The sequence below is a fragment of the Ischnura elegans genome, chromosome X, assembly GCF_921293095.1.
Source record: "Ischnura elegans chromosome X, ioIscEleg1.1, whole genome shotgun sequence".
Taxonomy (NCBI): domain Eukaryota; kingdom Metazoa; phylum Arthropoda; class Insecta; order Odonata; family Coenagrionidae; genus Ischnura; species Ischnura elegans.
Window position 1 is genome coordinate 82,678,289 of NC_060259.1, and position 19,977 is coordinate 82,698,265.

A 19,977-nucleotide genomic window follows, 5' to 3' on the forward strand; every position below is an offset into this window, starting at 1 on the left:
ACCATTCAATGCATAAACATGGTTAGAGTTGGACGAATTCCGCAAGAAATGTACCACCATGCATTTGCTCAGATTAAGTTCGAGTCCCCACTCTTGGCTCCACAAATGTACGTTGTTTAAGTCAGAAGATAGAATTTCATAGTCAGAGTGATCACTAATTTCGCTATAGATGACAGCGTCGTCAGCAAATCAGTTCTTGATCACTCATGTCGAGGTTGACACTATACGGCCATCGTAACACCGGCAAAACACTATGTGGTCTCGTGCAACTGAAGTCTGCAACGCAACTGCAACCGCGGGCCCACAGTTGTATGAGACTGGTTTCAGATCGGTTTGAGATCGTCCAAAACCAGTCCCGTCGTGGCGACTTCTACACTCCAAAGTTCAATGTGTTGTCGATGTCACAAAACAATTGAGCAATCGGTTTGCAACTGTAGTTGCAGAACAGTCGCACCAAGTGTTCTGGGCCCTTGGATTTTACTGTATACCGCATTGATGCTGAGATGAACTGCACAGAATAGTAGGAATAAAATTGCACAGTGAATGCAATATATTTATTGGAGTATTTTTTCTCTTTATCTTTCGAATATCGTTCGGCCAGTTTCATTAAAAGAGTAATTTCAAGGATAGACCGTAGTTGTCTTCAAGGGTTCTATTTGACGTTTTCCACCGTACCCCTATTTTATTTTACTAAAGTTTGTCGTAATCATTTTTTACCTTTCTTGCAGTATCATTTCATTTTTTGAGGCATATAATGGTAGTGAAATAAGCATATTTTAGGGTTGTAATAGCAATAAGTTGAACCCTGAGTGAAAGTTTTTTTTAGTTAATCTATGCACCACCTTCTATTTCTTGTTTACTCTTTCCTTAAGATCACTGAATTCATGATTAATTGATTCTAATATGTTTTATTTCTTCCATGCGCCGTATTTTACTCTTTATTTGATGTTTAATTCTCATTAATAATCCTGCTGACAACTTCAGTTAATCTGTTCGTTGCTTGAAGGCAAGGTTCATTAAATATTAGGGGGATGCGAAAAAACTCAAGTTACAAATATCGTGTCGCTATAGAGTGCAAAAGTAGCGATACACTAGTATACAAAAAAACAAAAACAAAATAGAAATCATTAAAATCGGCTTCATCTTCCGATCCCTCAAATTACCTAGCAAAATGACACGAATGAAAATAATTTATTTTTTGTAGTTCATAAAGAAAATCAAATGCGTAATTTTTTAGCGGTATAGCAAAAAAATGATTACAATTAATAAATATTTTTATTATTATATACATATACGTGGTTTTCAACAGTTATTTCCGAAGATAAAAATGCATAAATTTTGCCTTTTTGGCGATTTTTCAGAGTTGTGTGATAATTAATTTAGGTAAATTTTAGTCAATTATTTACGTGCTTAATTTTACAGCTCCTTTCCTGATTAGATAATATTAATCCTCTATATTAGTTCTACTGCATAGATACCTTTTTCTCAACTTTTACGCAACCAAACTCTACAAATGAGGTACCAAAATTCACAGAATTTATCAGAGAACATGCGACGGCATATCTTACTTCCTAAATATTGCTATTGTTTCCTAAAACTGGTTTTTAAAAATAAAAAAAAATAATCGATTCCGGCAAGATTGTCCTCATCCCAAGAATACAGTTAACGCCATCGGATCCCACCATGCCTTTTAATTTGACTCGCAGACAATTTCCCATTAAGGTTTCATATGCGAAGACTATTAACAAGGCTCAGGGTCAGACTTTGCAAAGAGCTGGCTTATTCCCGCCTGACCCTATGTATTCTCTCATGGCCAACTTTATGTAGCATTTTCTAGGGTAAGATCTTTTCAAAATGTTTTTGTAAATATTAAGGAAAACGCTAAACAAGTATTAACAGAGGATAGTGTAATTACTTCCAATGTTGTGTTTAAAGAGGTCTTCTTACCTCAATTTGTACATGAACATTCCAATTAAATTTGTACATAAGACCCTGCCTTTTTTTCTACATTTTAAAATTAGAAACGCGCCTATGCCTCTGTGGACCTGCATTGAAAAGAGCGGGGGAAGCCCGCTGGGAGCGGGCGCATCATGCTCGTTTAATAATATTTAAACAACCTAGAACTCGCCGTGGGGAGGTTGCTGCACTTCGAGTTCCACCCAACCCAGTGCCCTTCTCTCCATCCAACCAATGAGGGTGTGTGCTATTTACAATATTATTCGGGCCGGAACGCGACATATTTTTGGTGCTGGAACCCTGAAATCATTTGAAATAAATCATTAGGCTTTATTTTATCATAACTTGTTTCGATCGCTCAATGCAATCATGTCAGAAAGTGAAATAACCATGGGACAGAATTTCAAATCGCGTCTATCCCTTCTGCGATTCAAACGGGACCAGTCTGAGGACATTCTTTCGTATGATTTGGCACGTGTTTTGAGTGAATAGCAGGGATGAGTCAGGGAACACCCTAATTATGTCGTATTTTCGGCCAGATTTTTTAGTCTAAAAGAGGTTTATCTTGGTTTCTTAGAAGGAAATCTAGTAATCTTTGAACACTCTATCAATCAATCAGTTTATTTGTCGTTAAATGATATAAATTACAATGGAAATTGTCAAAAGATACATACAGAAATAAAAGGAAAAAACAATATGGAACAAAATTGATACATAAACTATGTATAAGTCAGGTAAATACAAATATATTACAATAATAATTGGCCCTTTAGTCACAAAGACCTTCGAAATCAACGGACATGTATTCTTCAATTGAATACAGGGGTTTCCTGCACAACCATTTCCGGGTCATTTTTGAAACTTATTTTTGTCTTTTAATGTCACCTCCCTTGGCAGTATGTTGTATGCCCTAATAGCCATGTTTTTATAATTATTTTTGGTCTTTGACAATCTATGGAATGGTGTACTCAGGTCTTCTTTATGCCTGGTGTGGTGTGTGTGTACATCAGACCTACATGTCAAAGTTGTAAGGTTGTCTTTGGCAAATTTTAGTAGCTCGTATATGTAGGGGGAATACAGAAGTCATAATTCCTGATTGAAGGAAGAAAGGCTCGCAGTGATCCATATGATTTAAATGAATAGTGTTCTTATGGCTTTCTTTTGTCACAACAGCACCTTATTTGCCTTGGGAGCATTACCCCACAATATAATTCCATAGCAGATGTGGTTTTGAAAAAATGCGTAATACACATTCGCCAATACTGTCTTTGATGCAATAGGCTTTCGTTTTCTGAGAAGATAGCACTCTACTGATTTTATTACATATTTTATCGATATGGGTATCCCATGGCAACCTCTGGTCTAGGTGAAAACCCAGGAAATTGACTGAATCTATTTTGTTAAATGTTTCTTTTAGTGCGAAAGTGAATTTTAACGTCTTACTCTCATTTAAGAATAATTCACTGCCTGATAATTTTCTATAACATAGTGTTTGTTGTTGTCTATTTAATAGAAAGCAAAATAGGATATTCAGTGTTGTACCCGTAACTCCATAGAGCTCTAACCTCCTTAGCAAGGTGTCACTGTAATAATTACAATCGCACGGACGTGCATAAGATAGATTCCGTACTAGCGAAGGAGTTCAAGGATAAATATTATTTTGTCTTGTCCGTTTCCGTAAGATTGAGGGCGTCCGCGAGTGATGTGGTCGGGGCCCCTGTGCCATATCAAAAGCATAGGCTCCCAGCCATTGAAGTTCCGAAGTTTTCGGTTTATTTTCTGAATGGCCAGCTTTTCGTGATATATTTAAATCGGTTGTATATTACCGGAATGATATATCCGCGATTGAAAAGTTTTCCAATCTAAAATCTTCTCTCCAAGGCAAGGCAATGGCAATAGTTGCCTCTGTTCCTTTTGGCGAAGTTTATTATCCATTCGCCTGGATAGAATTAAACGATTTTATGATAATTCTCACATTCTTAAGTTTTCGTTTTTGGATAAGATGTTGTTGTTTCCTAAAATTTCTTATGATCAAGCAGAGTTTCTACAATTCGTGAAAAAGTATGCATAGATGTATGCAGCCTTAGGGACCTTGAACATTCCAGATTTGGGAGAATTCGTTTTATTCTGCTTGGCCGCTCAAGTATGAATGCGGAGACATCCCCATTTGAAAGATCGCTAAGTGGAAACATGTTCCCTTCTGTAACGGATCTAGTTAATGTTGTGAAGAAACATTAAAATTCTGCAAAAATCAAGTGGAACGGTGCCTAGATTTACTCCCTAAAATTCTCGAGGTAAATCTAAATTTTCGCTACCAGTTTCAGTCAGCGAAGCCTCTTAAAAGGCGAGTGATTACTCAGAAAATAACGCGAATAAAACGATAAAATCGTATGTTGTGTTCTTCTTTGCCTCCTTTATTTAAATGTTCTCGCTATATTGAAATAGGTTGTTATCAAAGTTCAAGCTTTGTGCGTTTAAAAGGGCTACGTCTCATCAGTGGCGCTGCGAGGGGGGGTTCTGGGGGGATAAACCCCGCCCCCAGGGCTCAGAGAAATTTTTTAGTTTAATCCATTTTACTTGAACGAATTGATATGACTAATAGAATAATGTAAGGATTAATAAAATATCCCTCAGAAAGCCTTAAAACTCACCATTTTGAACCCTTTATCTTTAACTTCCGCAATCTCGCACCTACCTCTTATTCTGGTGGGTATACCATATTAGTATCGTATTATACTATATTAGTATATATACCGGTATTAGTTGCACCTTAACTCCCCCAGCCTTAATTCCCAGCTGCACCCCTGCGTCTCAATTGCCTACGGCCTGAGCATTGGGCTCCCAAGTGTCAAGTAAGTATGCGTCGTCAAAGATGCAAGCGCAACCAGTCAATCGACGGGAAATCAGTCGACGCGAAGGACGAAGGAAAGATTCCCGCCGGATTACGTGAGGGTACTGAAGAGGGTATTTCCTTGTCATAAACCTCTGCCACTTCACCCATACTCCCTGCTATCACAACGCCATGCACTCGGATTCATCGGCATTATTCGGCAATTCAAGGCACTGCGATTGCGATGATTCAGGCGGGTAATGGGGCGTGGAAAAGCATTGGAATAGGGTGGTTTCCGATTATTTTTTTATTGCCTAAACCGAAAGATTATTACTCCTGGAGTACGCATTTCACGCTCTTAGATTTTCGAATGACGATACCTATTTTTCGCGATTAAACGAAAAGTGAAAAATTTCAAGCGCCCGAAAACGCTACGGCTAAGTAGGAATGATGGGATAAGTCCGTGTGACGTATTTATGGTCCCAGCTGTCGGCTTGTGAGGTGACCTTGGGGCGAGGCTTGAGCGCTGATACGACGCAGGATGCTAGCAGGTAGCAGAGTATCCTGCTAGCAGGTAGCGCTTGGCTTAAAAATAAGGATTATTATTCCCCTATCAAACGAAGGAAACTTTCCGAAGTTAGGTATTTTTAATGTGTGATTGTTAAGAGATGTTTCCCTGAGCTCTGTGCCTCATGCATGCATTAGTAATCTCAGACAATGTAAGACTCCTATCTACTCGTATAGAAACTAGGTCCCTGTGACGTCACGTTGAGTGGAATCGTATGGGCGCCAATCTGGCCTTTTTCAAATGGGATTAAAATTGACCGTTGCCATTCGTCTAAACTGGGATTTCTAAAACCAAATAATTTGTATATTATGAATACACTAATGGTGGGTAACGAATCGCAATCAATGCATTTCGTTTTGTTTGATGAAGGAAACCACCCTATTCAAATTGATCCTTGCTCGCAATTATTTACTGTCGTATCCTCAGCTGTAAGGCGATTGTCCTTAACCCTGTCTGCTTACGAGGGCGAGCTATTTGGATTAGCTCATGTTCCACTGCAACAAACCGATTGTCAAATTTATTGCTTTTTGTCTCCAAGACATATGTCAACCTCAGTAGGTACTCAGCATGAAGTCGGTTGTAGCATCGGAGATCCGATATGAACTTCCATCAGCTCCTCTCCTGCACTAAATTTTCAAAAAAATCCACATCTGCATCTCACAGATCCTGATCTCGATAGGCCACCCCTGCAGAAATCTTATTTTGTATGGATTTATATCCTAGGATTGTTTATGGTGGGCGGAAGTAATTGTCTGAAGCAAATTTGATAGCTATGAATTCTGTTTTCGGTTGGATTATGATGTGATGTTGTCCAATTATCACCCCTCAGCCACTTCCTCACGCAATTTTGCTGGAAATTTGTAAGAGGGAGACGTTTATTCTCAATTAGTTGAGCAGGTTTTGGGAGGTGGAAGAAGTATAGATCGTAATTCAACGGAGACCTGAAGACATGCCATGCGAAGCGGTGTTTCAAAATACACATCATCGTAATCCAGACGATAGATTGAAGTTATGTTGCCGTTTAAGGCATATCCTCCCACTCTGGGAGATTCTCATGGCCATGCTATTACTCCACGGATGAACCCTGAGCGCCGATTATCGAGGAAATTTCGTTTTAAAGGGGAGTACCATGGATTTATGTGAGCCGTCTACTGGGGATCCGATCCGTGGGAAGCTTCTATTACATCGAGAACAGCCCATTGTAAGCAGTGGAAGTACGACCTCACTACAGAGCGTAGCCCGAGTTTTCGGACTAGCCCTAGCCGGTCGACTGTCCCAGTCCGTCGCTGCGGAAGGAATCAAATTGCGGGCTCCCTATATATTTGGGAGAGCAAGAAGATCCGTGGCCTATAATATATGCAAGCAAGGTTATTTATCTAGGTTTTTCTTTGTGACATATTCGATGGTATTTTTAACTATGGTGGGACGTATACTAGTTACAATAGAAAAAAACAACACAATGGCTACTGCAAGTATTATTATAAAGAAGAAGCTACTACGACTTTTTATAAGAGCTAGGTAAATTTTTTTGGGATTCGCCCCTTTGTGGCATGTTGTGCCCTCTCACCTCAATGCCGCTCCGGGGCTGCCTCGCCGCCAGATTCGCCAAACTACGTAAGTTTGGGAGCCATTTCTTTTCCACTTTCCAAATTATTCCCGTAACCCCTTCTCCTTTGTTCCGTGTGCCGTGGTCGTCTTTTTGGCACGGTTTTTGGTTTGTCTTAAGTTAATTTTTAGGCAATAAATTGCATTAAAAAATATATTACTGCCTGCTTACTGCCACCACCTTTACCCATAGTTCACATGAAAGAATACGAATCGCTGGCACATGTGTCCAGGTCTGCGAGTCCTGGATCGTATTATCTACTCCATCATGCCGTGTTCAAGGATGCTTCTCAGGGCAGTCAAATACGTATTGTTTTCGATGCCTCAGTGAAGACATCGCTCGGGAATTCATTGAATGATGAATTCGGTATCTAGGTGACATATGTAACTTGAGAAGTTATCATGTAGCAATATATTGGGGCATAATGTTTTAATGGTAGGAGACTTTAACTGCCCTGATTATATGTCCTCTCAGGCGACGGGAAAAAAACCTGTTTGCTTGGAATTGGGAGTTTTTCTGAGCCTAATGGGACTTAGAGAAAAAAATACTGTTAAGAATCCGGATGGCAAATTACTTGATTTGGTATTCACTAATTTCAATTACACTAATATTACTCATGTGCGTGAGGATATGACACTGCTGAAGGAAGATAGACATCACCCTACTTAACATTTGATCTTCTAACTAAACCTATAAATAAAAAAGTTGTTATAACCTCTGGTAATTCTTATAATTTTAAAAAGGGTAACTCTCTAAAATTATACAGGGAATTAGCAGTGAAAGATTGGGAAGCCATCACCAAAGTTAAGGATATTAACTTGAGATTGGATACATTTTATTCATATCTCACCGAAGCAATGGATGCATCAATTCCAAAATGTAAATCCTCAAGATTCAAATGTCCTCAATGGTACAGCTACGCTTTAATAAAAAAAAATAAAACGGAAGGACATGCATAGAAAAAAGTCAAGAGAAATGCATTCCCGTATCACCAATATATGTACACCAAACTAAGATCAGAAGTAAAATCCGGCATTCAGATCGCATTTAATGCTTATATAGATGGAGTAAACCAGGACATTTGTAATGTTAATCCTGGAATTTTTTGGAAATTCATTTTAAAAATAACTCCAGATAGATATAGCTCTAATTACATGGTATTTGATAAGAATGAATACCATACCCCTGATGAAATTGTTAATGATTTCAAAAACTATTTTGTCTCGGTTTATGCCCCTTCAGAAAACTTAAAAAAATACCAGTGATGTATATAATAATCACCTAATGCATTGCTTCATAACATTGGACCATATAACCTTAAGTGAGGTTCATTATGCTATTAAGGCATTAAAAGCAAAAAAGTCGATAGGGCCAGATGAAATACCGGCTTATATTATAAAAGGGTGTAAAAATATTTTAGCTCCCGTTCTATGCAATCTTTTCAACCTCAGTTTAAAAACTGGCATATTTCCTGAAAGGTGGAAAATTGCTAAGGTTTGTCCGGTATTCAAGAAAGGTGAACGCAGCGACATAGCCAACTACCGTCCAATCAGCATTATTTCAGCATTTGCCAAAGTTTTTGAACACATTATTCATAAGCATTTAAATTTTGAAATAAACCATCAGTTAAGCGACTTTCAATACGGATTTGTAACTAATAGATCAGCCACTAAAAATCTGATCATCCATACAGAGCATGTTATGAATTCTTTGGACAAGGGACGTCAGATGGATGTAGTACATCTGGATTTTAAAAAAGCTTTCGATTCAGTAAACCATGATATTTTGATCAAGAAAATGTTTAATGTTGGTATAAAAGGCAACTTATTAAACCTACTTAGATCATACTTGCGTCAAAGAAAGCAATATTTTGTATTCAATAAGTAGGGGAAGGTGTTGTACCTTGGAACACTTGTACCTTGGAACATTGAAGATATTTAGTACTTACCATGGCATCTAGTGGGAATGGTTTGAACTATGTGAAGCTACCTCCAGTAGATGCTCAATTGTTTTGAAATGGCTGCCTGATGTTTACAAGTTTTGATGTAAACTCCAGTTGAATTTTATGTGGCGAAAAAGTAATTATTCAGAGATAGTATTTTCGATTGACTGAATCTTCATCACGATTGTTAGTGAATTTTCATCTAGTTGTTCTTAAACTGTAAGTATAACTGTGTCTATTACTACTTATTTTAATGTTAATTGTTGTAATTTATATGAAGAAGTCGGTGTTTGGAAATGAATGTTGTAGTTGGTGTACCTCTGAACACTATTGTTAGTGTACCTTGGAACATGTTCCAAGGTACACTAACATGAATCATTTTTGTAAATTACTTACTAAAGACAATTATGATGAAGCTACATACCAGTATCTATTTTGTTTTAGGTTAGGCCAGAATATGCCTAGAAGTAAAGAAGGTAAGAAACGATCAGCAGTTGTAAAAGAAAATATTGAATGTGCAGTTATGGCAGTCATAAATGGTGAAATGTCATTGCGGCAAGCATGTGCAGATTTTACAGTAAAATTGGGAACACTACACAGACATATTGAAATTCATAAACAGTCAGGTTCAGATGTGTATAAATATGAAGCAACAAATGCAGTAAAACAAGTTTTTAATATTACAATGGAGGAGGAACTGCTTGACTACATAAAGCAGGCAGCTCTTCTGCATTATGGGTTAACGAAATGGGAGATACGGGAGCTTGCATACCAGTATGCTAAAGCAAACAAAGTTAAATATCCTCAACAGTGGGATGAAAACCAAACTGCCGGAGGTGAATGGATGAGAAATTTTATGAAGAAACATGAAGCTTCGGTTGCACTTCGGAAGCCTGAAGCAACGTCTCTTGCTCGATCAACAAGCTTTAATAAATTCAATGTACAAGCATTCTTTAAAAATGTTAAAACTGTTCTGGAAAAGCATGGTCCATTTCCTGCACATCAAATTTACAATGTGGATGAGACAGGGCTATCAACGGTCCACGTACCACCGAAAATTGTGGCTCCAAAAGGCATAAAACAGTTGGGAAGTATGACTTCTGGAGAAAGGGGACAGAATGTGACCATGATTGCTGCAATTAACGCTGTTGGGAATCACATTCCTCCTATGTTTGTGTTTCCGAGAGTAAATTTCAAGGATTTCATGTTAACTGGAGCTCCAGTAGGTAGCATAGGAGGTGCTAACCCATCCGGGTGGTCCAATGAGAGTCTATTCTTGAAATTTTTAGATCATTTCATACAACATGCAAAGCCTTCAAAAGAGGAACCAATTCTCATGTTCCTTGACAACCATGATAGCCATGTGAATATCCCAGTTATTGAGAAGGCCCGAGCTTCAGGAATAATTATGATCACATTTCCTCCACACACTTCACATAAACTTCAGCCTCTAGATCGGACAGTTTTTGGTTCTTTCAAGATGCATTATAATAGGGCAATGAATAACTGGATGTCCTCCAACCCAGGGAAATCTGTGTCAGTGTATGATGTTGCTCAATTGGTGGGCAGAGCATTTCCTCTTGCTTTTACTACCAGCAACATTCTGAGTGGTTTTAGTGCTACTGGCATCTCGCCACTGAATGAGGACATTTTTCAGGAAGATGAGTTTCTTTCCTCGTATGTCTCAGACCGTCCCGATCCAGCACTGAATCCAGGAGAAAGGCATGAGCCACTGCAATTGGTGAGTAAACCTTCAACAAGTGAAGAGCCTACAATCTCACCAGTGATGATCAGACCGTTTCCAAAGGCGCTGCCTAGGAAGGGGACTTCTAAAGGAAGAGCAAAAGGAAAATCTAGAATTCTAACAGACACACCCAACAAGGAGGAAATTGCAGCACAGAAAACAAGTGGTATCAGTAAGAAGAAAAAGCCCGTTAAACGTAAGTTGATAATAGACGATAGTGGGGACGAGTGCGAACAGGTGATTTGTCAAGATTCTTCATATAAAGAAGTGAGTGTGCAAGAAATACTTGAACAAGATGCTGAAGACAAAATCGAAGAAAATGCCATTGCAGTGGGTATGGGAGAAAAAAGCATGAAATATGTTCTTCCTCTAAAAAGTGTTGTTCGTGCAGTGGGGCAGTTTGTAGCAGTTACATATGATAACGAATTGTATCCTGGGAAAATAATCAATGTTAATGATGATGGGGCAACCATTAGCTCAATGACAAAATCAAAAAAGTCATGGAAATGACCAGAGAAAGAAGACATTTTAATATATCCATGGGAAGATATTTTAGGTGGTATTAACTCTCCAAGGCAAATTTCAAAAAGAGGATTTTTTCATGTACCAGAATTAAACTCAATGAATTAGGACATAACGTTTGCTAAATGTTCACTTAGTATTTGTATGAGTATAGATGTTTTCATATTAAAAGATTAGATGGACTGCTAATACGTTTGCCAGATTTATACAAGCCATGTTCCAAGGTACAACATGAGATGTTCCAAGGTACAAGAAGTCACTGTACCTTGGAACACATGTCATTGATATCAAAATTAAATGATTGCATTAAGGATCTGTTTATTATTTATCTGAATGGCATTTAGAAAACATATACAATAGTGGTACCAAAGAATGGAAACAGGCAGAACCTCCGACCTCTCCTTTAAAGTATCAAAATGATTAAAAAACCAAAATCTGTTCCAAGGTACAACACCTTCCCCTACTCTCCTGATGGGCACATTGTCACTTCCGGCAGGGGCGCTGCTAGGAATTAAGGCTAGGGGGATTTTAGGCGCAGCTAAAACTTACGGTTGTGGGGGTATTGCATTCTTACCAGGATAAGCAGGAGTTGCGGGGGCCCTGCTTCAGAAACATTTGAAGAATAATGGTTCAAAATGGCGAGTTTTACGGCTTTCTGAGGGATATTTGATAAATCTTATCTTTATTCTATAAGTAATACTGATCCAAATAAGTAAAATGGATTAAAATAAAAAATTTCTCCGAGCTTTGGGGGGGGGGGGGGGGGGGTTTATCCCCCAAAACCACCCCCTCGCTGCGCCAATGATTTCCGGAGTGCCTCAGGGATCCAATTTAGGACCCCTTTTGTTCTTGATTTTCGTTAATAATTTACCTAAAATGATTAATAACTCAGCGTGTTTGCTGACGATGTTAAAAGAAATTAATAATGAAATGGATTGCTCATTATTACAAGATGATTTAAATGGTCTGATAAAATGGTCAAATACAAATACTTATACTTTAACTTTGAAAAATATATAACTATGCCTTATTCAAGAAAAAAGACACCCTGTAAAGTATACATACAGCATGCCATGTCACAATTTGAACGCAGTTAATGAACTCAAAGATTTGGGAGTTACGTTTGACCTTTGTACCTCATATATTGAATGTAATCTTGTCAGCCAGTAATCCTCTGGGTTTTGTTTACAGAGTATCAAAGTACACAAACTCATGCAAAGCTCTGAAAATACTGGTATTTTTTTCTCTTTTGTTAGAAGTAAATTAGCATATGGATCAATGGTTTGGGCGCCATATTCCAAAAAGTACATTGAAGAGATTGAAAAAATTCAAAAGAAATTCATTAGGTATTATATTTGTTTCAATATTTACCCCGCTCAAGAGAATTATGTACCGTATAAAAGCTTGTTGAAACTGTTTAACTGTCAAAGTTTAGAAAAGAGAAGGCATGTTAAAGATCTTACATATTTATTTGACATTATAAATAATGGAGAATGCCAGTTTTGCTTGGCGAGTTTAAATTTGTATGCTTCAAATGTTAATTTGAGGCCCGAATCTTAGTTTTACTTAAATTATGCGAAACATGATTAAGCAAAAAATTCACCGTTACGTAGAATGTGTAAGACATATAATAAATATTGTAATGAACTTAATTTGTTTCAACGAAGAAATGAGTATTCTAAGGCTTTAATATTGTTAATGAACTATCACGACTAAATTTGATGTGTTATATTCTAAAAAACTGGGGTTGTATTTTTGTATTATGTTTATATACTTTCTATCAGTAGTGTTTTTCCAGTAATTTTGCTGTTGGGAAAACAATAAAAACCAATAAATAAATAAAATAAAATTAGAGACCGGTCCCAAACTTTGAAGCGACATTTTTGATATTTTAATCAGATTTAGGACACACGAGGTAGCGTTTACAGCCGACATTACCAAAACATATCGACAAATTTTGTTACCTCCCGACCATTGTCCACATTAACACGTTGTATTTCGAGAGGATCTGTCGTCCCCATTGTTAGATTATCAATTTAATACTGTGACATATGGTATTGTTTCATCGCTATTTTTAGCAATTAGAACTTTATATCAGCACGCTAGTGATGTAAGAAAGAAATTTCCCCTTAGCCTCACAGGTACTCGACGTATAAATACATAACTTCATAACTCCATAACACGTATGTGGATGACATCGTCATGGGAACGAGCTTGGTTCCAGATGCGCTAGATTTGTACAATCCATTAAATTCCTTGCTCTTATCAGGTGGCTTTCCCTTAGGAAAATGGGCAAATGCTCCGAAATTATTAATTAATATCCCCGAGGAGAAACGGGTATCAATTTCAAAATTGAATCGAGCGATGTTGGCCTTTGAAAGGATTTTGGAATGCACTGTTCACCGAAAGCCGATACTTTTTCCTACCACGACAATTTTGATGCTGTGGTAAATTAAAAAAAGAAAGCTGCTGTGGAACATTGCCAGAATTTTTGACCCTTTGGTCAAATATTGGGGCTGTGTCTCGCGTGACAATATGGGCTAAAATGTTGATGCAATCGCTGTGGAATGAAATATTATCTTGGGACAATTCCCAAAGAGAAAGAATGGCTATGCAATGGGATTATTTTGTCTCTCAAAGTCATTTACCCCAGGATATATTTTACCGCAGTCTACTTCAAAGCCGCAACAGATCGGATTCTGTGATGCATCGGAGTGCGGCTAAGGTGCGGTGTGGTGCATGTAAGAAGGATCGCAGAATTAGAAATTAATATTCATTTAGTTGCGCCTATAAGTAAAGTTGCTCCTTTGAAAGCCTTATCCATTCCAAGGCTTAAGTTACAGGGAGCGGATGTATTACCTAAACTCCTATGCCGTTTTTTATCTTTTTTGGAAAAAATTTGGAAAGATTTGAGATCCTAAAAATATATGCTTGGACCGATTCTCAGATCGTATTGGATTGGTTTTAAGTGTAACCTTATTCATTAAAGACCATTGCTACTAACAGAACAGGGTTTCGTTTTCCGCGTGATTAACGGTGAATTTTGAAAAATATCATAAAAATGCTCAAATTATAGAGTTATTTAATTATTTTATTTATTTGACTGACGGATAGAAAATTATTTTTCAATTCAAAAACGAAAAACGCAAGTAAATCCGAATTTTCCGTCACGAGATTTTGAATGATCAATACATAAAAATTTTGTGGCGCACCGAAAACTACATCACCACAAGCATCCGCTTAGAAAGCCCCGATGACGTAACCTGTTGCTGAACATCGCTCGAAGCAGTCCTCAGCTGGCCTATCAGAACTCCAACACGGGTGATTAAAGCGTGCCTACACTGCAAAATAGTGATCCCACGCCTCATTTTTATGTCAGTAGGTATTATTTTACTGGCACAAAGTTGATATTTCACGTCAAAGATGAGAAATATACAGGCAAGATTGTTTAAATTCTGAAATTTCATCCAAGTTTTGCAATGCCCGCTCAATGCATCGACCAAACTCCTTTGCATTGTAATTTTCAAGCGAGATGAGTTCGAAGAATAGGCTTCCTTAAGACCTGGGTGTAGAAATACCTCCAAAAGGCGCCTAGTAAGCTACTAATTTGTTTGATATCAAAATACAAGGAGAAGCCGGTGGCTAAGAGCCATTCAAAGAAATTCAGGTTTATTTCGACAAAAAGATTGGAGAAATTTTAATTGATTTTTAAAGTCCATTTCTAAAATTTCTCGTGATGATAAATGGACAATTTTTTTGTATTTATTCGTGCTAATATTTTCGTTTTGCCTCTTTAAAACAGAATTTTTAGCTATCGGCGACCCATAAATGTTACTTACATTTAGGACATGCATTATAGACTGCTAATGCTGTCGTCCACGCCAAGTCCATAGTGTGTCATGAATTTAAAAAAAATCAAAAAGTTAGCATTCATTTTGAGTGACATTAAAGGATTAGAGAAGTCTGAGTTGCTTCAAGTTGAGGCAACTGTTATCAATTCTGTCAAGAGAGGTGAGACTAATTTCTTCCGGAAACCGTATTATGAAACGGAAATCCTTTTTTACAACAGTACGATGAGCTGAAATGTGGAACAAACCTGTGGTATTAGAATATTAGTAGTAGAATGTTGCTGACAAAACCAAATTGTGTAACCCGCATCTCAGACCAAGTCATTTTCTAAAATTTCTTTTGATGACAAATGGAGAAATTTTTAGTAATTATTCGTGCAAATATTTCCATTTCGCCTCTTCAAAACCAATGTTTTACCTATCGATGACCCATAAATGTTCAATACATTGTGGATGCACGTTATTGATCACAAATACCACGTCAAATCCATAGTGTGCCATGAATTTCAATATTTCCTTTTTGAAATATGGCCATCACCAATGTAACATGTTCGAGAAAATTAAAAATTAACATAAATTTTAAGTCACATAAACCGATTAGAGAAATCTTAGTTACTTCGAGTTGAGACAGTTATTATCAATAAGGCATGGGTGACATTACACCTTGCCTCTGCAGAGCTCGGGTATCTTCGCGCAATGGTCGGCGCGGAGAAATTTTGCTTGATTATTAAATTTTCGCTTTTCTCTTGTCTTCACCTCTTTTAATTAATGATCTAACATTCCTGCAGTACAGGTCATACATAATAGAGGACGTTATAGTTGAGGTTATGACCTATTCTCCAGGAATTTTTTTAGCCTTGATTATCGAAGTCAATTTGACGATGAATGGAGAAACTTTTGGTATTTCTGCGGGCTAATATTTCCGTTTTATCTTTTCAAAACAGATTTTCAAGCAATGGACGACACATAAATGTTCATTATATTATAGGCATACGTTATAGACCACTAATACTGACGCCATGTCAAATCCAAGTGTATCATGAATTTTCCATGAAATTAAAAATTTTGCATTGATTTTAATTGATATAAACGGATTAGAGAAATCTGAGTTGCTTCAAGTTGAGGCAACTACTATCAATTCCGCCATAGGAGGCGAGACTCATTTATTACAAAAACCGTTTTACAAAATAAAAAAACTGATTTATAACAGGAACCGCTGGCATTTGGAAAAAAAACCTGTGGAATCAGAATATTAGTAAATACTGACAAAATTAAATTAGGTACACGGCATCTCAGAAATATACCAAACCAAATAAAAATTCATCAAAATTAAACATGAGAATAAAAGTGGTACGGAATTTATTTTCCATGGCAAGGCCTAAAGAGTAAAATGATACAGACACACACTTTTAATGCATTGCATTCTTAAAAACTATAAAAAGGTTAAAAAAACAGTACATGGCATACATGTAATACAAGCTCATTTTCACTTTAATATGCCACTAAAAATTAGTCATAAGGCAAAATAACAATACAAAAGAAATTAGACAAAATTATAATTCAAAAGAAATTGGACAACATATAATTTTTATGATACATCTGTAAGTGAAAAGTCCCAATATTTTTCGAACACATTTCATTTGGTTTCAATTTCTACGTATTTAAAATGTTCAGACGCCCAAATGTGAGGCGAAGAAATGTATTAAGTATTACTCGTGGATAAAATCTACTTAACATTCAAGTCTTTAGCAATGTTTCAATGAAAACTCACGTCAAAATAAAAACAGTGTGTGACATCAAATTCCATGCTGTAAAAACAGGTATTCTTGAAATATATGTGGCACAAAAATTTCCTTTTAAACAAACGTGAATAAAATAGGACAAAAAATGTGTTTATGATACTTCTGTAAGTAAACAGACACTACATTTTTTCAAGCACAGGTTATTTAAGAGCAATTACCACATATTAAACATGTTCAGACACCAAAAATTGAAGCAAAACAAATGTATGAATTATGACTCGTAGTAAACTTTCTATTTATATTACCATTCTTCTGTGATGCTATAATTTAAAGTGGCATGTGAAATAAGCATTTATGCAGGCAAAATAAGTGTTAATAAAATTCTACATGGCACACATACTTCCTTCTGGAGACATGTGAAGTAAATAAGACAAAAAGAAAATTATTATGACACATTCTTAAGTGAACAGCATTTAAATTATTTCCAAAAACAAGTTACTTAGGCAAAACTGCGGTTCTATGTTTTAGAGAATGAAAATTATCTTTCATTTGTATCACATTATTTTATAACTAGGACAATGTTTGAGTTGCTGAAAATAATTAGTAGACTGAATAAGATCTCTATTATTTGTCTTTTGGGGAAAAGTCAAGCAGATCTGTTTCCAACAACTAAAAATACGGTTAAAATAACTAAACCTGATTACTCAAAAGTAATGATATTCATTTCCTTCTAATAGTTAATAAAACAATACTGATACGGCCAGACTTATGCCTATCATAGACATGAATCGCTGGTTGAGATGATTGTGTGTCTTAATTCTTAGTTTAGATCTCCTGTAGCGCATTGTTGAACTAAATAATATGCGTCGAAAGAGTTAATATTACTGATAAATTAAAGCTACATAAACCTGTATTCCCATTGATAAAATACGGTCTTAATACAAAAAATTATCTATCTCAGTGTTTGACCGGAATCCATTCTTTTTCTGACTAATATTTGGTAGACCCTGTCTCAAGATTAAACATTACTGAGTGTGATTACAAGATTACTGTATATCAAGAATGTTATATTCAGTACTACCATTAATATTGTTTATATTAATGTTATGAAATGGAAAAATTTAGTTCACCCATAACCATGAGGTACTTGAGAACGACTAACGTGGATATGGTAGGTAACAACACGCTACAAAAGCTGCTCAACTCGACCATTCAGTGAAAATGTTATTTCGAAAGGCATACTTTGCACAATTAATGAAAAAAGATAAGAGTAATTAAAAAACATTATTTTTATCATCCTATTCAGAAGAAAAATAGCAATGATTCGTGCAACTGAAATTTCACCTGGAACAAAAATATCCTTTCGGAAAAATATGAGAGATCTCTACAGAATAATACTAAAGTGAATTTCCTCACGAGTGGCGTTAGAAAATTCCCAAAAAGAGGTTGTAGCTTATGAAACTGAGATCGTTCATCCTCAATCGCTAATTTCAGCTTTGGCAAACAGTACATCAACTTCAAATTCGTTACGAATGTGCACTTTCTCCATACCATCTTCCCTGCGAGCAAAGATCTTGCCGTGTCTAATCCAAACACATTTGATAACCCCTTGCTTCTTAAGCTGCCATGCCTTAGAGAAAATTTTCCTATTCACTGTCGTCAGACGAAAGTTGATAAAGAAAGGGATTGGGGCACAATCTTGCATTCCTAGATCGCCGGTGGTGAGGTTTCGCTTCAGTTTCTTGGCCTTCATGAGCCGTTCAGCATGCAGAGATCTAGAAAAGCGAACCACAATGGGAGCTATTCTGCCATCAGCTGGCCCGTTAAACGTGATACGATAGGCGTATTCAACATCTCTTTCGTCTACTCTTGCCTTGAGAACCCTACACACGTTGCCCACGATGCCCATCGCGCTTTCACCTTGACGATACGGGATTCCATGTATCTCAAGTGTGCTTCTCAAGGAGACCTGCTCAAGTGCATTCAATTGATATTGAAATGTTTGAAAATTGATTTTCATATCAGACATCTCTCTGGATATATCCATAAACTGATCATATGCATTACTAACAAATTTGCTTAGGTTGTCTAACATCCATCCATGGTCATTGACCGTACTTTGACAAATCAATAGAGCTTTACACAGCTCGGTTTGTTTATTATCGATGGCCTTAACTGTCGCCAGTATCTCTTCGGTCATTTTGAATGGTTGATTCAGTGGGCAGAATGCAAGGTGATCAGGGCTGAGACCTTCCCTCCGGTGTAAGGTCGTTTCAGGATTCTGGGATTCTGCCGCTACACTATGATCACGCTTTCAGGTCTGCTCCTGCATGAAGAAACAGGGGAGTGAGAAAATATTCATCCGATTGGAAAAAAAATTTGTAAGCAATATCAAGCAGAGAGAATGTTTGAAAAATTATACATAAACCCATTTTTAAGGATTGTTCTTTTTTATCACACTCACGATGGTAAGTCATATTTAAGTCTGAAATGTACCTTTTTTATTTTTTATTCACCCTGAAGTAACTGAATTAAACAAGGTTACTATCGAACAACAAAAATTGACATGACAAGATACTACTCTTAATACTTTCCTAAGCATGTAATATGATCCAATAATATGTAAAACAAGTAATATGAAAAAATTAGGCATATATGGCGATTGAGCAGTCATAGCAACTGATTACTAGGGACGAAGGAAAAGCTAACAGTTTTAAACAAGTAATATTTTCCTGCAATAATTCCAAAAATGAATGAAACGATTAGATAAATCAGGTATATATGGCGATTGAGCAGTCAATGCAATTGAGTACACGGGACGAATTAAGAGCTGACAGTTTTAAGCAAGTAATATTTTCCTGCAATAATGGGATCCAAAATTCATTGAAAAAATTGCTTACAATACAGCTTTTTGTTTTGGAAGAGAACATTAATTTCTCAGGGCTCCACTATCAACTTTTCTTGGACCAAAACCGAAGAAAATATGTGCGAGGTTATTCAAACTTACAGCTTTATTTCTTCACAGTGGTCATGAACTCCTGCAAGGTAGGGCTCATAGAGTAAATGCTTGAAAGTTGCGCTCGCCATGTGAGCAAAACTTTTGTCAGGAAGAATTAACCTTTAATGCTATGAAAATGGAAATAAAGCACTTTTCATTGGAGCTTACGTCCGATGAGGTGAATAATATGTATTGTTAGAGGAGCGGCTAGGGATGGAGAG

At 36.8% G+C, this 19,977-nt stretch overlaps 2 protein-coding genes across 2 annotated transcripts; one reads left to right on the plus strand and one right to left on the minus strand.

Moving 5' to 3' along the window:
- Positions 1-8,852: 8,852 nt before the first annotated feature.
- Positions 8,853-11,156, plus strand: LOC124171195. Its single transcript, XM_046550334.1, has 2 exons — positions 8,853-9,121; positions 9,347-11,156. The coding sequence occupies exon 2, from the start codon at positions 9,360-9,362 to the stop codon at positions 11,154-11,156; it is 1,797 nt and encodes a 598-aa protein (XP_046406290.1). The 5' UTR covers positions 8,853-9,121; positions 9,347-9,359.
- Positions 11,157-18,235: 7,079 nt separating this feature from the next.
- LOC124171196 lies at positions 18,236-18,958 on the minus strand. Its single transcript, XM_046550335.1, has one exon. The coding sequence runs from the start codon at positions 18,956-18,958 to the stop codon at positions 18,236-18,238; it is 723 nt and encodes a 240-aa protein (XP_046406291.1).
- Positions 18,959-19,977: the final 1,019 nt, after the last annotated feature.

What these genes read in the sequence shown, in the direction of transcription:
- LOC124171196 (XM_046550335.1), bottom strand. Translation starts at nt 18,958, where the DNA reads ATGACCGAAGAGATACTGGCGACAGTTAAGGCCATCGATAATAAACAA.
- LOC124171195 (XM_046550334.1), top strand. Translation starts at nt 9,360, where the DNA reads ATGCCTAGAAGTAAAGAAGGTAAGAAACGATCAGCAGTTGTAAAAGAA.